The 23,413-nt window shown below is 59.5% G+C and overlaps 1 protein-coding gene across 1 annotated transcript in view; it reads left to right on the top strand.

Annotated features, from left to right (window-relative positions):
- Positions 1-23,413, top strand: part of SDK1 (sidekick cell adhesion molecule 1) — a gene marked incomplete at its 5' end in the record, with an annotated part of 555,106 nt that overhangs the window by 431,252 nt on the left and 100,441 nt on the right. The window contains 8 exons of the mRNA XM_081133971.1: positions 67-183; positions 1,143-1,310; positions 2,979-3,081; positions 5,382-5,558; positions 10,705-10,841; positions 16,351-16,498; positions 17,363-17,503; positions 21,788-21,969. Coding sequence (XP_080990097.1) covers positions 67-183; positions 1,143-1,310; positions 2,979-3,081; positions 5,382-5,558; positions 10,705-10,841; positions 16,351-16,498; positions 17,363-17,503; positions 21,788-21,969 — 1,173 coding nt within the window. The remainder of the gene's footprint in view (positions 1-66; positions 184-1,142; positions 1,311-2,978; positions 3,082-5,381; positions 5,559-10,704; positions 10,842-16,350; positions 16,499-17,362; positions 17,504-21,787; positions 21,970-23,413) is intronic.

Below are 23,413 nucleotides of genomic sequence, written 5' to 3'. Positions count from 1 at the left end.
CAGCTGGCCGGCAGGGCATCTCGGGGGGCACGCCCTGAGTGTGTCCCTGTTGACCCCTCTGCCTAGATGTGGCTCCGACCTTCACACAGCTGCCCATGGACACCACGGTCACCGATGGGATGACAGCCACGCTGAGGTGTGAGGTGTCGGGGGCTCCCAGACCCGCCGTCACGTGGAGGAGAGGTAGGTGGCGGCCCTGCCCCAGGGGCCGGGGGGAGCTCTGTTCCCGCCCTCGCGCTTTCGTTGGGTGAGGACTCGGTGGCCACGGTTCCTCCCGCTTCCAGACGCCTGAGGCGCAGAGATGAGTGAGACAGGCCGGACCCTCGTCACCTTCACGAGCTCACAGCCTTGGCTTTATTTACAGACATTTTTAAATTGTGTGACTGTCACTGTCCCTGTCTAATCCTTCCCCGAGTGCCACGGGCCGCGGGCTCCGTCACGTCCTCAGCGCTGGACTTGGAAGGAACTGGAAACCGAGGGGTCCTGGGGATATTAAAAGCAAAGGCCCACAGCCTTTCTAAGAAACGTGCTCCCAGCTCAGGATCATTCGCGTCCCCCGCGGGACGCGTGGCGCCCTCGGTTCCTGTGGGGAGGTGTTGGTCCCCGCCGTCTCCGCAGCCCCAGTGCCCTTGGCAAGTCCCCGCTGAGCTGCGGGGCGGGGCGGCTGTGTCGGGCGGCGCCTCAAAGCCGAGGTCTCTTTCACGCCGCCTGAAGACCACAGGTGCCCCCTCGACCCTCAGAGGTGTAACCTGTGCGCCCCAGAAGATCCGGGAAAACGCAGGTTAATGGTCAGGACGGGCTCCCCCGTTTGTTGTGTCTGTTTCTTGCCTGATTGAGGTGGAATCAGCTCAGAGAGCACGTTCCAAACACATCCAAGTATAAGGAAAGCTCAGCACAGTCCCCGTCCCCCAGAGGGGACCCCGCAGGCGTGAGTCACGACCTGTCCACCAAGCCTCAGTGCGGACGGCGAGGATGCTCCTGTCCGTGACCGTGAACAGCGCCAGGGGCTCCGCGCGGCTACGTCTGTGCCCGGTCCCCGCCGTATCCCCGTATTTCCCGAGTGGTTTTCTGCCCGTCGCTCTGAGCACGGCCTCCCCTCGAGTGCTGCGGTCCTGACCCGCCCCTTCTCTCTCTGTCCTCAGGGAGCCGCATCCTGGCCAGCGGCTCCGTGCGGATTCCCCGGTTCCTGCTGCTTGAGTCTGGGGGCCTGCGGATTACCCCCGTCTTCGTCCAGGATGCCGGCACCTACACCTGCCACGCAGCCAACGCGGAGGGGGCCCTGGACGCGTCAGCCACGCTCACTGTGTGGAGTAAGGACGCCGTCCCCCGGGGCCCTGCCCTCAGTCCTGGTTTTGCCATCGCGTCCTCTGCCCGGGGACCTCGCGATGCCCGCGGACCTGTAGGAATCCGTTCACTAGTTAATTCCTCAGTTTCCAGAAAATAACTGGAAGGCGTGTTCCCAGGCGTAAAGGGGGCGTCTCAGGAGAGAAAAGACGGACTTTCACGTCAGTGGCGCAGGGATTGTCCCCAAGTGGCTCACGTAACAAACGGGCAGGTGGGGTGATTTTATGATCCTTATGCAAGAAAACGGAGTCGAGAATTAAAATCCTAGAGAAGGTACTTGTTTCTGTATTATCACCATAACCACCCAGGACACTCCTGGCCTGCGAAACAGGACTGCCCCCTAGATGGGAGGAGTGACTGGGGGGGGGAGGTTTGTTCCCTGTTCCTGTTCCTTCCTATTTTGTCTATCACACGGGGTTTGAAATGCAGAATAAACTGTTTTCTAGAATATAGGGGTTGGCTCGCCAAGTATTCCTGCCCCGTCCCGTAGTTTCACTCACCAATGAGCTGCCTCCTCTCTGCCTCAGCCGTATCTATTTTACTAAAAATTGTTCAAAATAGCAGAAAATGAACAGATTTATCTGCACTCGCTACTGGATTCCCGTAAACCGTCAGTGAGAGAGTTTAGCCACCCTTCAGGAAAAGCTAACTGGGCCTTTATTCCAGATCCATGTGGGCCTTTCTGATTCCGTTGACATCCACTGTGATAAACAGCCTTCTAATGAGCGAGGTGTCCTGAAAACACACGAGTTTAGAAGAAGTGGGTTCCAGTTCCCCCAATATTGTCAGGAGCTGAGGAGCGGTTTGTTCCACTTGGTGGTCGACGCCTCCAGCTGCGTCTGATTCATTGTTGCCCCTAAAATTCACCGTGTACTTAAGGGCCGGTGACACACTGACGCCCTTCCCTCGGCGGGTCCTCGCCAGGCCGACGGTGGCTCTGCTGAGACCCGAGGTCCCAACGACAGGGAATGCTGGGAGCCACGCCGGCCTGCGGGTGTCGTCCCGCACGTCCCGCGTTCTGTGCAGCCCCAGCGCCCGTCGCTCCCCCTGCACACACCTGACGCGAGTGCTCGGAGATTCTGTCCGGACGCCGCCGGCAGGTGGCCAGGCTGCCCTGAGCCCAGTCAGGTGACCCCCGAGCTCAGGCTGTGCTCCTTGCTCACAGCAGCGCCCGCCTCGGAGGTGTGCACGTGGCATGCGCGCCACACGGCTGTCGCCGGGCCTGACTGGGGCGGCTGCTGTCGGGGGGAGACGCAGGCCTGCCCGGGCACCAGCACCCCTGTATTTCTGAGCCTCACCTCATTCCTGAAAACGGGTCCGTGATACCACAGCCTCGCAAGGCTGCTGCGAGGGCTAAATAAGAGCCTCGGGAAAGAAAGCACTTCGCAGCGTCGCGGGGACCGGGGTGCTGATGAAGTTGGGGAGGAATCGGGGTTTTCCCCCACTTTCACATCGTCCAGGGTGTCTGGAGCTCCAGGCGTGGGGAAGGCTTGTTTCAGTTCCCGGGATTTCCACGCGTTTTGCAGGACAGGAGGGAGCTTGGAGGTTCTGGTGTCAGATGACCGATTCATTGCCCCGGAGGGAGGCAACTCAAGTGTGTAACTTTGTCTGAGCTGTGACCTGTGTGTTTCCAGATCGCACGTCCATCGTCCACCCTCCTGAGGACCTCGTGGTGATCAAGGGGACCACGGCCACGCTGCGCTGCGGAGCCACCCACGACCCCCGCATCTCCCTCCAGTGAGCCCCCCAGCCCCTGCAAGGACTGGTTAACATTCTGTGGGCTGAGGAAGGGAAGTTGGGGCCAGAAGGGAGAATTTCGGGGACTTTGATTCCAGCCACAGAGTCCTGACTCCGGCGCCGCGCAGCTGCGGCCCCCCGCTAATCACCCGAATCCCACTTTCCACACCAGCCTTATGTATTATTTACAGGGGGTTGTGTTCCACTCCAGGCCTCCCTGCCGAGGTCACCACACTGTCTGTGGACGTCCATGTCAGAGGCTGGCACTTAATGAAGGAAAGATCCGCAGGGATCAAGGGGATTTCAGAGTGTTTACGCCGGGCTGAGCCGTCCTCGGGGGTTTTCTCTACTCCGAGAACAGCTCCACTGTAGACAGGGAGCAAGGAGACCTGCACAGGGAAGACAGGCACCCCACAGAGTCTAACACGGTTAGAGGGAGAGTCGGGGAAAGAGGGGCCTGGGTGACTTGGGGCGTCTCTAAGGTAGTTGTTACAGCGTCTTTGACTGAGCTGAGACTGGGAGAGGAATGCTGACAATGTGACCCTCCAGGTGAGCACGAGCCCAAGGCCAGGCGGCCGGGTGGTGAGCCCCTTCCCACACCCACTCGTTCAGATGGGTTTTCTTTGTTTTAAATTTATCTTTATTGATTTCAGAGAGAGGAGGGGAGAGGGAGAGAGAGAGAAACATCGATGATGAGAGTCATTGGTCAGCTGCCTCCTGCACGCCCCCTACTGGGGATCAAACCCACAACCCGGGCATGTGCCCTGACCGGGAATTGAACCCTGGCCTCCTGGTTTATAGGCCGACGCTCAACCACTGAGCCACACCAGCTGGACAGGATGGGTTTTCCTTTTCAGACTCAGACTCTAAACATAAATGTAGAAAGAAAGACACAGCCATCCTGGTATTTGCACTCTGGGCTCAGCCCGGAAGGCAGGCAGGCAGCCAAACAGGTGAACTCAGGGTCCCCCCTGCTTTCTGGGGCACCCACTCTTGGCAGAGGGAGGTGACAGCTGACATGCACGCGGTTAACTGGATTTGGAGACCCGGCTGTTCTCTCACTCATCCTAGGCAGGTGTTTGGCAGACAGTGAGCTTCACGTCTCCAGCGGGCCCTCTGCAGTTCCCCCAGCTCAAAACCACATTCAGTTTAGTGACAAGAGTGTTGAATGAAAAGTAGACGAAAACCAGCAGTCAGAGGCCCTAGAGACCCTCGGCGGCCGTCTGAGATGCTCGTGCCTGGGGAGGCCAGCACTCACCTCAGTGGTCCGGGGGTGCCGGTCCTGGGAGGCACGGAAGACAGAGGCTGGTTCTCTGCTGAGAGCTCACCTGAATCCCCTGGGGCTCTGGTCCTCCTAACTTTTTGTGATTAAACGGAGAAACTGGAGCATCCTTCCCGAGAGGGGATTAGACGGCTCACTCGGGACTCCCTTGTCCCAGGCTGTCTCTGCCCGAGGGACACGGGCCCTGACCTGACAGTCACAGCCGCAGGTGCCCCCCAGGGTGAGCCACTCCTCCCTGCCCTCCGTGGAACCGGCCTGTCCTGTCTCGGGTGATTTCAGACAGTAGGTGGTAGACGTCTGTCTCTGCACATGGGCCTCTAAACAACAGACGCCTTCTGAAAACCCCGTCCCGTTATTTTGGGGTGAAAAGCCAGTGCTTTCGCCCTGTCTGGCTGCACGTAGTGGCCTTGCCCCCAACATCCTCAGTGAAAGCTGGACAGACACTTAGTCGGTTCTGTATCTGAAAAGGAAATTTGGCTAAAACCGTCATAAATAAGATGAAACGAGGAGGGGATGAAGTTTGAAGGACCGTCTGCCAGAATGGTTTGATTTGGAGATGTTTGTGGGGTGTAGTCTAGCCTTTTTCAGGAATTGGGGGCCACTTTGGGGATTTTTAAACAGCCGTTGCCTCCTGTGTAGGCGGCATCATGTTTTGGGGGACACGCTGGACAGGAGAGCGAGGGGCAGTGTGAGTGGGCGGCAGGTGTGACCAGGACTCCACTCTCCCCACCTCTAACCCCGAAGGCCCCTCCCATGACTCCAGTGACCCGTCGTCCCGTCCAACTTCTGTTCCTGTAGCTGTGTTATGACCATGGTGTCTGGTGGCTTTATTTTTCCCTTTCCTTTCTTTTTCCACCGTATGATTCGCACGGGGTAAGACTCAGCCTTTAAAGAGCAGGCGGGGTGGTGGTAGTGCCCCCAGAGGCCGCCAGCCGCTGGCCCTGTGACCGGCAAGGAAGGACCGGCTCGGGCTCTGCACTCAGGACCCTCTAACTGGAGACCCTGTGCTTGGCCGCAGCTACGTCTGGAAGAAGGACAGTGTGGTCATCAGCCCGTCCAGCAGCTCCAGGGTCGTGGTGGAAAAGGGTGGGTCCCTACTCATCAGCCAGACGTGGTCGGGCGACATCGGCGACTACACCTGCCAGATCCTCTCCGAGGGCGGGAACGACTCCCGGACGGCCCGGCTGGAGGTGATGTGAGTACCGCGCGCGTCCCCTGACCCGGCTCCTGGGCGCCAGCATCACCGAGCCGCCCTCCCCGGGGGCTGGCTCCTCGCCGTGTGACGCCCGCCCCGGCGCTCAAGCCGGCGGCCGGAGGTTGGCGCCTCAGCCCCACAGGCGTGTGCACGCGGTCAGCCTGGGTTTGGAGGGCCTGACGACTGGCTCTCCTTCACCTCTTCCTCGCGTTCCCCCCGGTAACAGGCCCATCAGACCTTCCAGTGGGTGAGAAATGGCAGGATCACCCGCCGACCCTGCCCTCCTGTGCCCCAGCCCCACTAGGGCACCTCAGCGTCCTGCTGCTCCATGGCTTGACTCTGCCATTTCCACCTGGGGTTCCCGCCTGTCCAGCCTGTAGAATCCACCCCTGGGCGCCAGGTGTCCCCACGGTGCTCCCCGGGGGTCACACAGGAAGCACGGTCCCTTCCCTGCTGAGGCAGAAGCACCCAGGGGCGCAGCTCCGCGTGCCCAGTGCCCGGTGGTGTCCGCGTCACAGCAGGCGTCAGTGATGCATGCCAGTTGGTCAGAGGCATGAATGAGCGTGTGTGTTGCAGGCCGTAGGCGACCTACCTCCTGATCTCACTCGTTCCCTTCGTCCCCTTCGATGCTCACGCCCTGGGCTCCCCCCAACCCCCCTGGGAACTAACACGGAGGCTCAGAGCACACGGCCAAGAGCCTGGGCACCCAGCGCCACCCTGTTCAGCTCTGGTCCTGCGTCTCTCCCCATCCTGTCTGCAGCTCATGTTAGGGATTTTTTAAATTTTGGTAATATTGGGGTACAGGCCCGGTGAATACACATAACCCCCATTCGCATTTAAGTGCCCCCTGAGAACTCTCCCATCTTCCGTCCTGGGCGCCAGGTCAGTCCACACCAGCGTGTCCCGAGGACGCTGCCGGCAGAGGCTGGATTACACACGTCGGGTGCGGTGTTCTTTTCACTCCGAGTTTCAGGTTTTGCCGACTTACCTACCTTCCCGACTGCCTGCTTATTTGATTTCTTCTAAGTAAAATACGCTTTTCAGCAAATGCTGCCGTATCTCTAAAATCCAGGCCCCTAGTGATGGGAAAACGCCTCACCTCTGAACACCGACATATTCACAGACCTGTGACTCGGGCCAGTCGAGGGCAGCAGCTGCCGGCTGGTCCGGGAGGCAGCGGTCAGCGGAGTGAGCGCCACGGGTCCAAGTCAGGACCAACAGGGAGGCCGGAGGTCACAGCGCGGGCGTCTTCAGGCCCACACGGCTCAACTCCCCACGTCAGGGATGACAGCACTGATGACGACAGTCGCAGCTCATGACTGCAGGGTGCACTTTTCGAGGACTTCCCTTCTCCCACTCGCATTTCCGTGATTTACTCAGACAACAGGAAAGGAAAAACCTCACACTGCAGAAGCGGCTCAGAGGTGTCACTGCCAAACAGCGACCTTCAGACCAGCCTGAAGCCGGCTCCCCCGCCTCCCACTTGAGTTAAAAGCTACTTTAAGTATAGAAATTAGGAGCATTCGACGTGGGCTCTCAAAGCGGCCGGCCACAGGTGGCTCTCGCGTTTGCTCCCCGCGTGTGCCTTTCACGCCATCTCCCCTGTGGGAGCCGGGTTGGGCCCCTCACACCCAGCACAGTGGCCGCCGCCCACAACCAGCTGCCCTGGGGCCCCCCACCCTCACCAACGCCGTGACCCTCGCTGCAGCCTCCGTTTTCTCAGCTGTAAACTGGGCACGTTCTCCACCTCGAAGCGTTGGCGTGAGGTTTGGGTGAACCCGTGTTTGTAAAATGCCGGCCTGGAACCTGGCTTAGAGTGGACATGCAATCAGCCCAGCCCCCGAACTCCTCACCGTCTCATGAACGCACCATCCCACCTTCCTCAGCAGCCCAGCTCCTCCCCGGGGGCCAGGAAGTCTGGTTTTTACCGTGGTCACAGCCCTGTGACCACCAGTCTGGCTGCTGCTGGGCCCTCGGTGCCTAGAACAGGGACAGGTGCAGGGGAGGTGCCCTCCCCACTGACTAGGTTGAGGTGGGTCCGTGGATTTAGGAGGCTCTGCTTTGTCCCCTCCCCGAGAGGGGGGCTCTGCAATCCCTGCTGGTCCTGTGATGCATCCTGTAAATTAGCACGGTCAAGGTGACACACTGGTGTTCTCTCTCCTACCAGCGGGCTGCTGCCTTAGGGCGGGCACCGTCTGGGTGACTCTGTACCCGCAGAGCAGTGCCCAGCACCCGAGGGACCAGCTCCCGAGGCTCTGTGGACTGGCTGATTGTTAATCATTTAAAGGCCCCATTAGATCAGAGACTCGTTCCTGTGAACAGGGTACAGGGAACACCCAATTACAGGGCCCACAGGGGGCTCAGAGGCAGCGGGCAAGGGTCCCAATAAAACACTGGAGACAGAGCCGCAGTGAGGAGCGGACAACTTCCTACCGATTCTCGAGGACGGCCAGGCCCCCACCACCTTCCTCGGAGTGGAGCTGAGGAAGATGGGTGCGACCAGTTGTCATTCCTGCGTTTCAGGGGCAGCGCTTTCGTGGAAATCTCTGATCCCAGCTGCTCTGCCCAGCAGCCCCCGCCCCCCCCGCCACGAGTTCACCAACTGCCTCCTCCCGAGGCTTCTCCAGAGCTGTTACTCTCAAAACACGCGGCCTCATCTCCTCCCCGGGCCGCCGCCGGGTGCTGGCCGATTTGGGATGTTATTGGGGCCCAAGCGGGTGTGATGGCGACCCCGCCCCAACTTCTCTTTAAAGCATGAAGTGACTCAGCACCAGGCTCCATTTCCACTGTCCCCTCCGCTCCGTCATTTGTCACCCTGTCTGCGCGTCGCCGGCCGTGAGTCACTCGGCCGGCCGCGTCTCTCCTTCGAGGTTGGCAGCAGGGCGCCGAGATGCAATCTCCCTCTATCAGATGAGACTCTCCGGAACGGACTCGGAATATATTAAACCGCGTTTATCGGTTATTGAGGGGCTAGTCGGGCCTTTCACGGAGCTTAATTTCCCAGATTCGCTTAAAGAAACAGTTTGTTTCCAAGGCGTGTTAGGAAGCCCTTTGCATCGAGAAACAGGTGAAACAACCCAAGATACTATACAGGTTTCACAGGGCATAGAGGCTGGGCCTGGGGGAGATCTAAGCTCCTGCCGCCCGAGGCCTGTGTGGAAACCTCGTCTGCCCCAGCGTCGTCCTGGGCGAGGCTGAGCCAGCACAGCGGGGTCTGTTGGGCCTCCGAGGACAAGGGCTCGTAGCTTCTGGACACGCAGCAGGACATGGTGTCCTCGGCCTCCTGGGCTGAGCAGCTCGGCGCCGGCATTGGGCCTTTCCAGGCAGCGTTGCCCCTTAAGTTGCTGAGTCTTTTTCCTCTCGATCTTCTTTCAAAATGTTTTCACCTCCATCTCGGGCTCTTGGCTGCCATTTTTGCTGTTCACGGTGCCCCCTCGGAGCTGGCTCACCGCCCTCTCGGTGGTGGCCTTGAGCTGCTGGGAGGAGGGGCCTCAGGAACTACTGGCTAGGACCACGTCCTGAGAGTCAGCGGCTCCGAGGGTGGCCCAAGGGACTGGGCAGAGCCTCAAAGGCGCGGCCAGCTCACACCTGGTGGGGGAAGGCGCCCAGCCTGTGGCCTCTACAAGTGACCGCGGTCTCCAGAGCACTCCAGCCCGGAGGAGGTGTCTGCTGCCCCGTCCCTGGTGGTTCCGAGTGTGCCCTCGTGTTAGGCTAAGGGAGGCGCGACTGCAGCCGGCGTGAGAGCCCCTGTTTTCCCAGCTGTGGGGATTTAAGCCCACGCGAGGCCATGAGCAAGGTGCGGGGAGCCCTGCGGTTTCTCATGGGCCACAGGCTGAGCACCCTGCTTTCCGATAGGAGCCTGTCCAGCGGGAAGTGGGGCGGAGCAGAGCAGGGCTGGTCCTTTCACCAACGAGCCCTTCATCCTGGCCCTTGGTGGACGTCCCAGGGAGGTGCGGCTACTGGGGACTCAGAAGTAACAGCTCCTTTTCCAATTTAAAACTCATTTCACAGCACAGAGAACATAAGCCAGCGTCCCAGCTCCAGTTTATTCTTTATTGTGCCGACTTGAAGTCCCAGCCCAGTTAGAAATGCCTGTTTGTAAACGGTGCGTGTGGCTGGAGAGAGTTGCTTTCTCAGGTGGCCCCAGCACAGAACAGCGTAGCCGGTTTCTAAGGGTAATGAGTACATTTTTAAATTACAGATATCAAGTGTAATTACGGCTTTCTGTGCTGACCTGTGCGGGTCAGCCGTAACTGAAGACTAAGGGAGACCAGACCAAGTTAGTGGGTGACACAGGGCGCACCTGGCGTCCACTCTCCCCCGGGTGCTTGGGAACGTCCGTTGTCCATCAAGGGAGATGCTACGGGGCAGGTCCTGCTCCGGGCCCAGGAGACGCGCGGGCTCCGTCCGGGGCGTGGGCGGGTGCGATGGAAGGTGCCCACAGTCGCTGGGAGAACCCAGGCCCTTGGGTTGGGAGCTCTGGGACCAGCGAGTCCCAGGAGAGGCCTTTCCCGCTGTATCCTCGGAGCCTGTCTGCTTCCGCTGTGTTCCCACTCTGGGGCCTTGCTCGTGTGCTCTTTACTCTCTCCTGGGGTTTGCTGGTGTCCCCACTGCATCTCCCTTTCCATGCTTCTCCCAGATCCCCAGCACCCAGCCAGAGACAGGGCGCTGTCAGCAAGACGGCCACCAGGGCGTCGAAAAACACACATGGGCGTTGTGGCCGGAACTCCAAGTGCCTGGCGTCGGAAGCCCATAGTAGGTCACACGTACCCGGCCTCTCCCTGTTTACCTGGCCTGCTGCGTTTTCACAAAACGCCTCCCGGTGTAAAACAAGCTGCTGACCAGCTTTTCTCCATTAAATAATAGTGTGGAAAGTCGTGCCCTGCCTCCCTCCTGATTAAGTTAGGGGATCGCCGGCTGTTTCTGTTCCCACCGGGGGGCTCAGGCACGTCCTGCTCGGAGAGTAAAACGTGTGAGGGGTGAAGGAGCGGGCTTACCTGGCCGGGGGTAACTGGTATTTGTGTTCAGGGCATATTTTATGTTCTCCGTTTTCGAACATGACGCACCAGGACCGCGTGGCGTGGGCGGCAGGCTGGCCACCAAGCCTGATGTGTGTTTCTTTTCTCGTCTGTCCCTTGGTACCCAGCGAGCTGCCTCACCCCCCGCAGAACCTGCTGGCCAGCCTGGACGCCTCCCACAGCCACACCGTGCTGCTGTCCTGGGTCCGCCCCTTCGACGGGAACAGCCCGGTCCTGTACTACGTCGTGGAGCTGTCAGAGAACAGTGAGTAGCCGGGCACGGCTGACCGGGCCGTCCTCCAGTTTCTCTCTGCGCTGTGGTGTCCTGGGCCTTTCCTTTGGGCTCAGGCCCCAAACAACAAGTGAGTCACCACGATGCTCTGCGGAGTTGCCGATGAAAACCACAGCTCGGCTTCAGGAAACACGGAAGGCGGGGGGAGCCCAGCGGGGGCAAGAGGGATGGTCGAGGGCCACCTGTGGGAGCCTGGGTTTGGGGCTGCGGCCCCACCAGGTGGCTTTGCATATGTCTGCCCTGAGCAGGGTCCTGGGTTCGGTGTTGTCCCCAGGGCGAACCCTAAAATGGGCTCCTAATGCCCCAGCTTGGGGCCAGTTTGAGCGTCAACCACAACAGTGATTGTGACCATATTTGTGTGTCTCCTCGGGTGCAGCCTGGTGCCCAGTGTCCAGTGGGCCCTTCCCTCCTTGCCACCCGGGCCGTCCCCAGACCTCCTCCTTGGCTCTCCTCCAGCCCTCGGCATCTCCCGTCTCTTCCCCCTCGGGTGGCCTCAGGACAGGCTTTTAGGGCCTCCTGGATGTCCTCCCAGGGGCCCCTTTTGCTCGATCGTTATAACATCTGTGCCCAGACCTCTCTCTGGTTGTCTCAGAGACGCCTCCAGCTAAACTTCTTCCAACTCTGTCCGCACCTCCTGATGCAGCCGGTCTCCAGGCCTCACTGTGTCTGTGCTGCTCAAGCCAGAAGCCCAGGGAGGTCCCTCGGCTCCTCCCCTGTAGTTGCCATCCCCTCATTTCACTGGGAAAGTGACTGAGAACATCCTTTGTCCCTCCTGCGCTCCTGGCTCCCTGCAAACCTAACTGGAGCCGCTCAGACCCCCAGCTGTGTCTCCTTCAGCCCTGTAATGTGGAAGGACCCACACTTTCCTGCACTATCATCATCATCATCACACGAGGAACCTGAGGAGACAGGGTGCTCGTCCACCTCGGGCTGACCCTGACCCGGGCCGTGCAGAGTCAGCCTAGTCTCTGCTGAGCCGGCTGCGCTGTGTCCACCGGTCGGCTGCGTGTCTTCCTGCCCAGCACCATCTCTGTGCCCGTGACCTGGTTTTTTTATTAGGAACCAGAGCCCTCAAGGCGCAGCTGATTGTGAGAGCTGATTATGGTCGGGAAGACCGGCCCAGCCATGAGGACGCTGAGATGGAAATTGTATTTGGTCTGCACTCGGCGCTGTGCACGTGGACGACTCTGGAGAGCCCCATCCAGCAGTCGCCCTTCAGCCACTCGGTGCCCTCTGCAGCCAGCTCCCGGCAGGCTGAATAGGAAACCGCGGCTCCAACGCGGCCAAGCCGACGGCTGCGGTGCAGAGACGGGCACTCACGCCTGCCCCACGCCGAGCCAGCGTCGCCACCGGGCCTCTTCGGAGCTTTCGTGGGGCTCAGAACTTGAGCTGAAATGCAAACTCTTTGCTCCCTCAGCTCAAATCCCGCCTCTCTTCACTCTGAATTCTTTGTGCTCTTTGGCCATCTTCTCTGACTCCGTGAGGATTTCATTTCCAGCCATGCCCCCAAAATGTAGGCCTCCCATGGCTCCCATGGTCAGGACACTGGCTCCATTCTCCGTGCTCTCCCTCGCGATGCCGGGCACCCGTCCACCTTCCCCCACAGGCTGCCTCTCCCACACATGCGATTCCAGCCTGGATCTGCCCCCGAGCTTCGGGCTCATGTGACCAGGTGGCCTCTGGACATCTCACCTGGATGTCCCGCAGGTTCTCCAAACTCAAACCATCAAAACAGAACAAACCGTCCGCTCCTGACATTGCTCTTTCCCAGGTTAGAAACAGGTCATTCTTGATTCCCTGTCCCTCCCTGTCCCCACCTGCAAATAAGAACATTCTGTTGGTTTGACCTTGTAAGTGTCCTATCGAGTCCCTTGGCCCTCTCCATTCCTGCAAACCCGTCCTGGCCGGGGCTGCCCGCCTCATATCTACCCTCCACGGAGCCACCCGCAGGAGCGCTCGGCCACACCCGACCGGGTGAATGTTCTCGCTGCCTGAAACCTCGGGCTCCCCACAGAAGGCGCCACCGCGGAGCTGGGCGGCGAGCCTCTACCCCTCCGCAGTCACCGCTGACCTCCCAGGGCGAGCCTGTGCTCCGGACACGGCTGCGGACGCGTCCCTAGCGCGCCTTCTACCCAGATCGCTAGCCCCATGCCTCTCCACACGCGTCCCCACTGCTTAGGAGTAGGTTCGGGGCTCACAAGCGTGGTCCAGGGCGCCATTTATCATCGGCCCGCCGCCTGCCGCCAGATACATCTCCAGCCGCTCGGGCTTGGCTTTCCGTGCTGGGCAACAAGGCATCGCTCCCCCATCCCTGTGCCCACAGGGATGAGCGGTGCCCCTGACCGTTCCCGGCGCGCCCGGGAGCTCCCCCCACCCCACCCATCTCCGGTCAGCTCCTGTGTCCATCTCCTCCCAGGGGCGCTGTCTTGTATCCTGCTCAGCACTCCTGGCACCCGGTAGGCAACGCAGGCCCTTGGGGCACCGGGCAAAGGCAGGGCACCGACACTAATGAGAACGTTAGAAGGAGACGGTAACTTCTACCCAAGTCTGCAGAGACGTTCAGATTGACGGTTCCGAGTTCCGTCTGGGCCTTGGAGCTGCTCACGCGGCATCCCTTTGATTACTGGGGCTGTTGGACACTTTTCCAGGCCGCTTGGCTTCCTGCGCTGCCATCTGTCAGTGCCCCTTTCCCTGTGTTTCTGTCAAGGCCTGAGGGCTTTTTCTGTCATTTGTGACAAGTATGTTTTCAACTTGCTTTTTACCCTTAATTTCTGTGTATTACTTCTCGGCAGACCGAGGCGTTTGATTGCTAGGTACTTAAATCTGTGGGTATTTCCTCTATGATTTCTTCTACTGCTTCCACGTTTGGCTATTTCAACACCGTCGAGCGCAAAATACGGCTGCTTACACATTTTCTTCTTGCTTTGGAAGCTTTACCTTTAACTCTTTAGTGCCCCTGGAACTCAGGTGCGTTGCGTCTTCTGACACGGGGCTTTTTTTTCCTAAGTGACCTCCACTTACCCACAGAGTTTACTGAACAACAGCGTGAACGTGCCTAGTGTCACTGAACAGGACACCTAATGGCGGTTGAGATGGTAGTTATGTTACGTGTATTTTACCTCAACGAGGAGTCAGTGACCACTGAGACTGTCCCGAGTGTGAGGCCACAGCACGTGCATGGAGGCCGCTGGCACGAAGCCAGTCCAGGGGTACTGGGCACGTTCCCACTGTTGTGTGGCCACCACCGTCTCCAGGACTTTCCATGCTCCCACACTGAGACTCCGCACCCATGAAGCACTCGCTCCCACCCCCAGCACCCACGCTCCTGCTTTCTGTCTCGGGACCTGCTGTAAGTGGAGTCGCACAGTGTTTGTCCTTCTGCGTCTGGCAGATCTCACTGAGCACAGTGTCCTCAGGGGCCATCCCCGTGGCAGCAGGGGTCAGAGCTTCCTTCCCTTTAAGGCTGAGTAATGTCCCTTTGTCTGGATGGACATTGGTTCACCCACCATCCCCAGTGGGCACAGGCTGCTCCCACCTGTTGGCTGGGTGACTGTGCTGCTCTCACCGTCGGGAGGTGTCCCTTCGAGACCGACGCTCAGTTCTCTGGGGCACATGTTTTGAAGTGGAATCTGGGTCATACGGTGGCTCTATTTCTAATTTTTTGAGGAACCGTCATGCGGGTCTCCATAGTGGCTGCACATTCACACTCCCACCCACCGTGGCCAGGCTCCACCTTCCCCGCGTCCTCGCCAGCACCTGCTATTTCCTGCCAGCAGCCGTCCCAAGGGAGTGAGGCAACTCTCAGGGCGGTTTTGACTTGTCCCGCATTTGACAGAAGAAACTCAGACTGAACTGAACTGCCAGTGGAAGAGCTCAGCCACCGCGGGCTCTGATTTTTCTCCTGCCTGTCAGCTGACTTCAGACGGGAGCCCTGCTCCGCTGCGGCCTGGCAGCAAGGAGAGGCCCCGGTTCCCACCAGCAAGGAGAGGCCCCGGTTCCCACCAGCCTTGTCAGTGCCCCTGAGGCTGGGGCGGCTCTGCCTCCTTGGTGCCGACAGACCCTCTTCTCTGGCCGGAGGGCCTCGGCCGCCGGCGTGGAAGACTCTGCATGAGTTTCCCATAGTCAGCTGGGGCTGCATGCGCTGCAGTTCCTAAGAAACATGAGAGGAGCCTCGTCAGCTGTGGGTCACCTACGTCGCTGAAACCAGGAGCCAGAACACTGACATGCCCAGGGGTGGTGAGGGCCGTGCTCCCAGAGCTGTTTTGGGAAGCAGTTTTATTTGAAATAATTAGAAAGATTCAGCCTGTGTGGCCCAGCTGCATCCTGCCTCAGAGCAGGGTAACTTTGCTGAGGAGCCCAGCTAACAGATGCCTTGGTGACAGGCAGTCTGTGCTAGGGGCACCCAAGTTGCTGTTGAGGCCCGTTCCATCTTGGAGCCGTCGTGGCTGCTGCTTGGACCCGGAGTGTGTGGGGTGTTTCTGCCCGGCCCCCAGGTGCAGACCGAATCCCCCCGGAACGGGGCCGTGGGTGTGTGAGCTGCAGCATGCACGCAGCTGGCCCTGTCCGCCGTGGTGGGACCATCTCCTCACCTTCTCCAGTGGGGGCGACAGGGACTCTTTCACCACTTCCCGGGAATGAGGAAGAGTGTGGTTTCCACGGGAACCTCTCCCTGAGAACCTGGAAATGCAGCTCAGGCGTGAGAGCCGCTCGGAGCGGGAGCTCATCGTGGGTGCTCGACATCCTTGCCAGGTCTCGCCCATCCAGGGTGTCCTCCACGAAATGATCGGACCAGAGGACACCTAAGCTCTGCAAAAAAGTCACGCAAGCCCAGCGGGCCCCCGAAGCCTGGCAGGCGGGAGCCCTGGCCCGGAGCGGCCGGCACACCTGCGCTCGCTGGGGGAAGAGACTCCGCGCCGGCTGCGAGCCTCTGTATGTCTCCAGCCAAAGCCACTCAGGAGCGCGGCGGGGAGCGGGCGCCACGCAGATGGGCTGCAGCCTGGGCCCCCATCTGTCTTCATCGTGCTCATTTCCGCTTTTATTAACATGCTAATGAATGTGGTCTTATTTATTGCTGGATGACACATGCAGCACCCTTTTCTGGGAGATGAATCTGCAGTCTGCCTGCCCACGTGAGCGGCAGCCGGCTCCCAGCGCTGTGGCGAGCACAGGAACGAGGGCCAGGGTGACCCACTGAGGCTGCCACGGGCAGGTCGCACAGAACGCCCCTTGCTTGTTGACAGCACCACGGGGTGACGGGAGGCACCCTGGACTGAGCGGGAGCTGGAGTTCAAGGCCGGCCCCACAGGTCACTGGCCCGTGGCCCTGAGCCTCGGTGTCCACATCTGTTAAGTGGGGCCACCACGCGTCCCCACGGCTGCCGTGCTGAGCCTGTGAGCTAATTCACGGGACGTGTGGCCGCTCGCTTGTTACTCCTCAGACGTGGCTCACACAGGCTTTGACTTTGTTCCTCTCCTTCTTTCAGACTCTCCGTGGAAAGTGCATCTGTCCAACGTTGGCCCCGAGATGACGGGCGTCGCCGTGAGTGGCCTGACCCCAGCTCGCACCTACCAGTTCAGGGTGTGTGCCGTGAACCAAGTGGGCAAGGGCCAGTACAGCGCCGAGACGAGCAGGTGGGTGATGCGTGTCCCTGGGCGGTGACAGGGAGCAGCGTGGGCCTGACAGTAAACGGAAGCGTGGAGGGAGGTGGAGGGAACAGACCAAGGAATCAGCCCCCAGCCCAGCAACCCTGGCAGAGTCATGGGCAGGGCTGACCCCAGACAGACATACAGTTGGACGAGCTGGGGTGCCGCAGCTGCTCTGAGCAAAGGCTCTTAGACCTGTGGTTCCTGAGAGCATCGGCCTCCGCGCACATGCAGTCAAGAGTTTACGGTGCTTATATCCATCCCGACTGCCAGACAGGTGGGAGCGGTGCCACCGCCTGACAGAGGAACACCTCGCCGGGTGGCATGGGGGAGCTGAGTGAGCTCAGGGTCCACGGGTGTCACCTTCCTCAGTGGTTCCCCTGCATCCCCAGGGTGCAAGGGTGGGAAACGGCGTCATCCAGTATCAACATGCCCCAGCCCCCAGCCAGCCCAAGCCCTCCATGGGCGTGAGTCAGAAACTAGTGGAACACGTGCCTCTCTTCAGAGCGTGGAGTTTGATGTGAGAAGTTGGAAAGAGCCAAGAACAGTTTGGAGGCGCCCGAGGCGTGGGCCTGTGGGCCGGCCCACTCAGGCACACCGGGCTCTGACAAAGCCCGCACTGGGCTTGTCAGACCGAGCAGGCCTCCTCCAGCGCAGCCTGGCGCTTGCTTGGCTGGCTTCTGCTGTGCTGACTGGCTGTAACTGTGTCACGCGCGACCCTGCCGTCTGGGTGCCGTGTGCATCACTTCATTTTGGTGAATAGTTGGGCTCAAGATCCAGCAGGACAGAAAATGCAAACGAGCATCCTTGGTGTCTGGCACTGATCTCTCTTTCCCTGTCTTTTATTTTCAGGTTGATGTTACCTGAAGAACCACCCAGTGCTCCCCCGAAAAACATAGTGGCCAGTGGGCGCACCAACCAGTCCATCATGGTGCAGTGGCAGCCACCCCCGGAGACGGAGCACAACGGGGTGCTGCGGGGATACATCCTCAGGCAAGTAGCCTGGGGCTGGCCCCCGCCTGACTGTCATTCTGAAGGGCAGGGTCTGCTTGGACGAGATTGCAGACCTGAGTGTTTACAGGAGCCGGTGGTCAGCAAGAGTCGGACAGCTGGGGGCTCCAGGGAGTGGTGGGGAGTGCGACAAACAGAGGGCAGGGAGCGCAGGCCATGGCAGAAGCTCTGTCTGCATGTCCAGGCACAACGTGTACACACACAGAACAGTATCAGTGGCTGCATTTTGGCAAAAGCCTCGTGGGGAACAGTATGGGTTGGGGGCAAGGTGCGGTCTTCATTGTACATCCTTTCATTCTGCATCTGCCCCAGGGGCACGAATTACCACCTGCCGTGGTTTTTAATGAATAATAATACAGTTGATTGACGAATCGGCCAGTTATCGGCCAGTTATCATGTTGTTCGGCGTTGCCAGCTTTTCTCGTGTTTCAAAGAAACTTAAACTCTAGCTTGTTACAAGCAGTCTCACAGCTTTTCAACACTGGGAATGAAATCCAGGCGCTTTGGAAGACAGGGCAGGCCACACTCACTCACCTGCAGGCCAGCGTGGCCCGAGCGTGGCCAGTGTCTGCCTCTGCCTCGTGGGGCGGTTGGGCCTGTGCGAACGTGGGAGACCTTGCCGACACCTCCTGTGCTGGAAACACGCTAACTTAAAAACCACCAAATGTGGTCATTGCCGTGGTTTGTGACACAAATGAAAAGAGAAACAAAGCACAAGATTGTTACTAAATCTCTCCTGATAGATGGTACAGCCTGGGCGTATTTGTTGACCTGACGTGAACTCTGACTCCCTCGCCAGCCTGGGGGCAGCACCTTAGGTGCTGTTCTCACCTTCTCCGAATGCCCGGCCCGCCCGCCTGAGCATGATCAGATCTGAGGCTAACATAGGGCTCAGTGGGACAATGTCCTTTCTTAGGTTAACCTAAGAGATGGCGAAAGTGTCGCTTCCTGGACTCTGATGTCTTGCGTGTGGAGGACAGCTCCCTGGGGTGCATGCAGTGTCCCCCATTCATCATTTCATAATGTCTGTTACTGGGGGCACTTGCTTGTCACAGCCAAGTCCCTGCGATCCTCAGGTTCCTCCCCAGCACCGGCCAGGCCATCGTGTACCTGAGGGACTTAAACCAGCTATCCCTGGGGTACAGGCCTGCAGGGCAGAATCAGCAGGCCCCTGGGTCACTGTGCCCCCAGTTGCCCTTCCCCATTGCAGAGGAGGGTGAAGAGACTGCCATCTGCCCCCTGCAGGCAGGGGGCACCGTGGGCTCTGGTCCCTGTGGGGTGCGCCCCTGCCTGAAGGCTGACCTCCGTCCCTCAGGCCACACGCCCCCGTTCAGCTGTCATTCTTGTCTGTGCTCATTAACTAATGAAAATGACTGGCCTTGCCCCTCGGCCCGGCCCCCGCGTGCTCCTCACCCCAGCTGCCTCTGTTTTGGGGCACGTGGAGGAAAAGTTTCCTTAGGCTCCAGCTGCCACGTGAGGACTTTAACAGTCAGCCCACGGAACCCAGATGGGGGCCTGCAGTTTAATACAAAATCCCTCTGACGTCGTGAGGCCCCATCGTGGCCCGAGTTTCTCTGTTTGTGGGATTACTGCTGTTAAAAGGATTTTCTGTGATGTGCCAGTGGAGTCGAGTGCTGGAGAGAGGGCATGGGCTTGTTGGGGCTTAAATCAAGAGAGCCCTGAAGTGAGGGTGCAGCACCCGGGGCCCGCGAATATCAAAGTTGTCGGGAATTAAAGACCCGTGCCGAAATGAATCTGCTTGGAGACATTCCGAATAATCCTCCGGCCTGCAGATCAGCTGCTTGCAGCCAGCGCCCCCTCCTCTGGGCGCACATCCCCCCGCCTGGTCTGCAGCCGCCGCGGAAGAGCGGAGCGGATAAACCTCCGGCCCGGCCCCGGTGTGAGGAGTTGCTAGGATGCCGGCGAAGTAATCAAATATTTATCATCGCGGGCAGGGTGTTTCTTTGTGAAGAGCATAGGGGTTACGTCCTTTGTCAGGGCTCTCCTGTTATTTCTGAATAAAAAATCATCTTGTTCCATCCGAGACAGTCTCCCGGGCAACGCATCCCGCCAGTCAGAGGGTGGCCCGCCCTCCTGTTATTAATCATGAGTGACCTTCCGGGACGCTCTGTGGCTGCCACAGAAGCACCCAAGCCACTGGTCAGGACGGACCACCTGCCGCCGCCGAGAACAGCAGCCCGGGTCCCGGACGCGGATTCTGCGGCCTGTTTTGCTCAGACGTGGAGAGGCCTGGAGGAGATGAGGGCTGGCACAGGCCTCGTTTCTCAGGACTCGGCTCTCTGCCCACCTCCTCCGAGAGGCACCTTCAGAAAGGAAGTCTGGGTGGTTTACACTGTCGCCACCCTTTGCTCCACAGCCGTTGCATTCCTGCCACCTGTGAGGTGCCGTTAGTATTGTCATTTTTCCGGAGGCGGAAACCCAGGGGAAGGTCAGGGTGGGTTGAGACCACCGGCTCATTGGTCGCCTTCCCAGCCTGAGTTTTCAGGAGCTCCTTGCTTTTCCCTGGATGTGCATTGTGCGTGGTGCCCCCACGAGCGAGCTCTTCCTAAGCCATCACGCCCAGTGCGTGCCACATGGTCACAGGTGGTCTTGGGCCCGTTCGCACACCAGGGCACTGGTGTTCCATGTGGGCGTGAAGCCAGTGTTTACCTTTTTACAGATGGCTGTCCAACAGTCTCGGTGCCGTTTATCCCAAAAGTTCATGTTTTGTACGTGGGGAGCCTCAGTGACAATATCTGTGCCAGTCCTCTCTCCCCATCGCTAGTCATTACTGCCTTGAGGGCTATCACGTGGCATAAACGATTTCACGGACCTGCCCACACTTGCTCTCGCAGGTGGTCCCTGCAGTGAAGGGCTGCCAGCTCAGGAGGGCGCAGAGGTCGTTGGGACATGAAGCAAAATGTGGTTTAGTGCATGAACCACATAAGGACACTGCGTCCCAGCAGTGCCACCCGCCAGGCCATGGACACAGCAGCCTCAGGCCTCCGTGACTTTCCCATCCCACAGGCCTCACCAGTGCGGGTGCTCATAGCAAGAGGGGGAGACTCCTCAGAAGGTCCTGGTTTTCATGAGGAGCCTGTTCTGGAAATTTCAGTCCTTCCTCGGTGCGTTTCCCGCCCTCCTCTCCAGGAGAGCTCTTTGCCATCCAGGGGCCTGAATGTCAGGTTTCTCCTTTGCTCTGGTGGTGGCCTTGCTGACTTGCCGGTCCGGCCTGGGCACAGCGCAGGTCATTGACGGATTCAGCAGCCCTCAGAGTCTCTCTGCATCGGTGGGGAGCCTGGAACCCCAACCTGCCATAGACACAGTGGGCTCCCTGCTGTCTCTGCAGCTGTGTCCCCGTGCCTGCTCCCCTCTCCACTTATCTCGCAATGCCAGGCCTTCCTCGGGCAAGAGCTGCTGCTTGGATGGAATTCTGATGCTGCGATGCCACAAGGTGGCTGAGGACCTGCGTGCGCGCCCTCACTTCCCCCAGGGCCCCGATTGCCTCCTCTAAATGGAATCCGGGACGTCGCTCTCTCCTGGGAATAGTGCTGTGCGGGTCCTTCCAGAGCACACACAGCCGCCTCCTAACTCACACACCGAGCCCAGGGGCCGGCGAGTCGCTGTTCAAATGAACCAACTTTAAATGTCCGCCTTGGTGCACTGCAGTCCTGCTGCTCGCACTCCCAACAGTCACTGCAGACGGACTGTCACCCGTAGCGGGGCCTAGCGTGTTGGGAGTGTGAGCACCTGGGAAGGCCTCCCTCTGGTCCTGGGACCCACCTGAATGAATCTAGGACTAATTGGAGCCAGGGCCGCCAGCCCCTGTTCCCCCCACTCCAGCCGCAGGAGAAAGGCGCTGCTCCGATGGGCTGGCAGCAGCCCCCGGCCAAGGTCACCTCGGGAGCTCTGGGTGCCTGGCCCCTGCACTCCGGACACAGTGACACTCGAAAAGCTGGAATCTTTCCTTAGCCTCGAACGGAGTTCACGGTCAGCTCTGTTCATCCAAAGCTCACCATCCCCGCGAGGTGAGGTCAGGCCTTTTTAACGGTGAATTCGAGGTGGTGATGTGCGGGGCTCACCTCCGGCCTCACCAGTGTTTCCTCACTTCGCATCCCTCCACCCGTCAGAGCAGCTGCAGCAAACTGGTTTCCCGTCCTGGTCACCCCCTGCTGTCCTGCAGGGAACCGGTTTCCGTCCTGGTCACCCTCTGCTGTCCTGCAGGGAACCGGTTTCCTGTCTGAGTCACCTCTCTGCCCTCCCCAGGTACCGCCTGGCCGGGCTGCCCGGGGAGCACCAGCAGAAGAACATCAGCAGCCCCGAGGTCAGCTACTGCCTGGTGACCGAGCTGATCGTCTGGACGCAGTACGAGATCCAGGTGGCCGCCTACAACGGGGCGGGTCTGGGCGTCTTCAGCAGGGCGGTGACCGAGTACACCTTACAGGGAGGTGAGCAGCCGTCCCACTGTGCAGCCCTTGCTGAGGGCAGGGTTTGCGACGGTCGGTCGGAGCAGCTGGAAGTAAAACGCAGGGTTCCTGCCTGAGCGGGTATGGCTCATGGTTGGGGCATTGGACAGGGACTGAGGGTCCGGGTTCGAGTCCCAGTCAAGGGCACGTACCTTGGTTGCAGGCTGGATCCCCAGCCCTGGTTGGAGTGCGTGTGGGAGACAACCAGTCGATGTCTCTCTCTCTCGCCTCGATGTTTCTCTCCACCCTCCGCCACTCGAAGAAATCAATGAAAAAAATACCCTCAGGTGAAGATTAATCAAAAAAAAAAAAAGAAAAAAGGAGAGTTCGATCCCCTACTTGCCCAGGAGAGCAGTTTTCCCACAAAACCCGAAACCCTGTTCCGCTCCCTCTCCTAACACGCAGCTGTGGTTTCACTGCCCCAGGCCTCGGCCTGTTCAGATGACAAGGTTTCTAACTGCCCACTCTCTCCCCAAACCGTGCCCGAGGCCTGATAGTACCACCTTCCCTCAATGATCAGCTGTCTGTCACCCCAGGGGCAATACATCAATCCTCCCCAAAAGCAGGTGCCACGGGTCTGCATCCCCAGTGACCAGTGGGAATGTTCCAAATGCAGGACAAGCCGGAAGGACCCGCTCACCGGCGAGCGATTCTGCTCCTCACCGGAGAGAGAAAATACTGAAAACCAGGACAGGGAGTGTTTGCTTTAATCGGTCTGTTGCCTAGGATAACAGTAAATCTGGAAACACTTAAAATGATGACTGTTGGTGTTAATACCCCCAAAAACTGTGAACCAGGCAGGACGGCCTCGCTTTGTCACCGGCGTGTGGCGTTCTCACAGGGCCGAGGGGAGCGGAGCCGGCCCGGTGGAGACGGGCGTCGAGGCTGCAAAGTGTGACCTTGACCCGGTCGGCACTGGGAACCCATTAAAGATTCAGAGCCATGAGTGACATGGTCACAGGTGGTATCAGGAAAAATGAATCCATCGTGGTGACAGGCAGGCAGGAGGGGAGCTGACGGTTTGGCTATAAGGTGACGCGCCCCCAGCTCTGGCGCTGCCAGAGAAGGGCAAGGGGCACGTGTCTGGGTGGTGCGAGGGGACACGTGTCTGGGGGCTGCTGTGCCGTTTTCAGACAGCTTCACACCAGCTCCCTCTGTGTACCTGGGGAGCACCTGTCAGCTGAGTACAGCTAAGCCCCAGGAGCACGCGTTCAAGGTGTCCTGGACAGTTACATCTGAGGGTCCCAGACAGTAATACCCGGGGCGTCCTGGACAGTGGCCCTGGGCGTGGAAACAGGGCTGGGGCCCAGCCCCTCCCTCAGATTGTTTGCAAATGTAGCGAGGGCCGGGGCATCTTGGTCTGCAGCCATTTACACTAAGGAAATTGGACGTCATCTGACCCGAGTGCAGCTGGGCTGAGATCATG

This window comes from Miniopterus schreibersii (assembly GCF_964146895.1).
Source record: "Miniopterus schreibersii genome assembly, chromosome: 4".
NCBI classification, from domain to species: Eukaryota; Metazoa; Chordata; class Mammalia; order Chiroptera; family Miniopteridae; genus Miniopterus; species Miniopterus schreibersii.
Note: the sequence above shows the minus strand (reverse complement) of the source record. Positions and strands in the feature narration are given on the sequence as shown.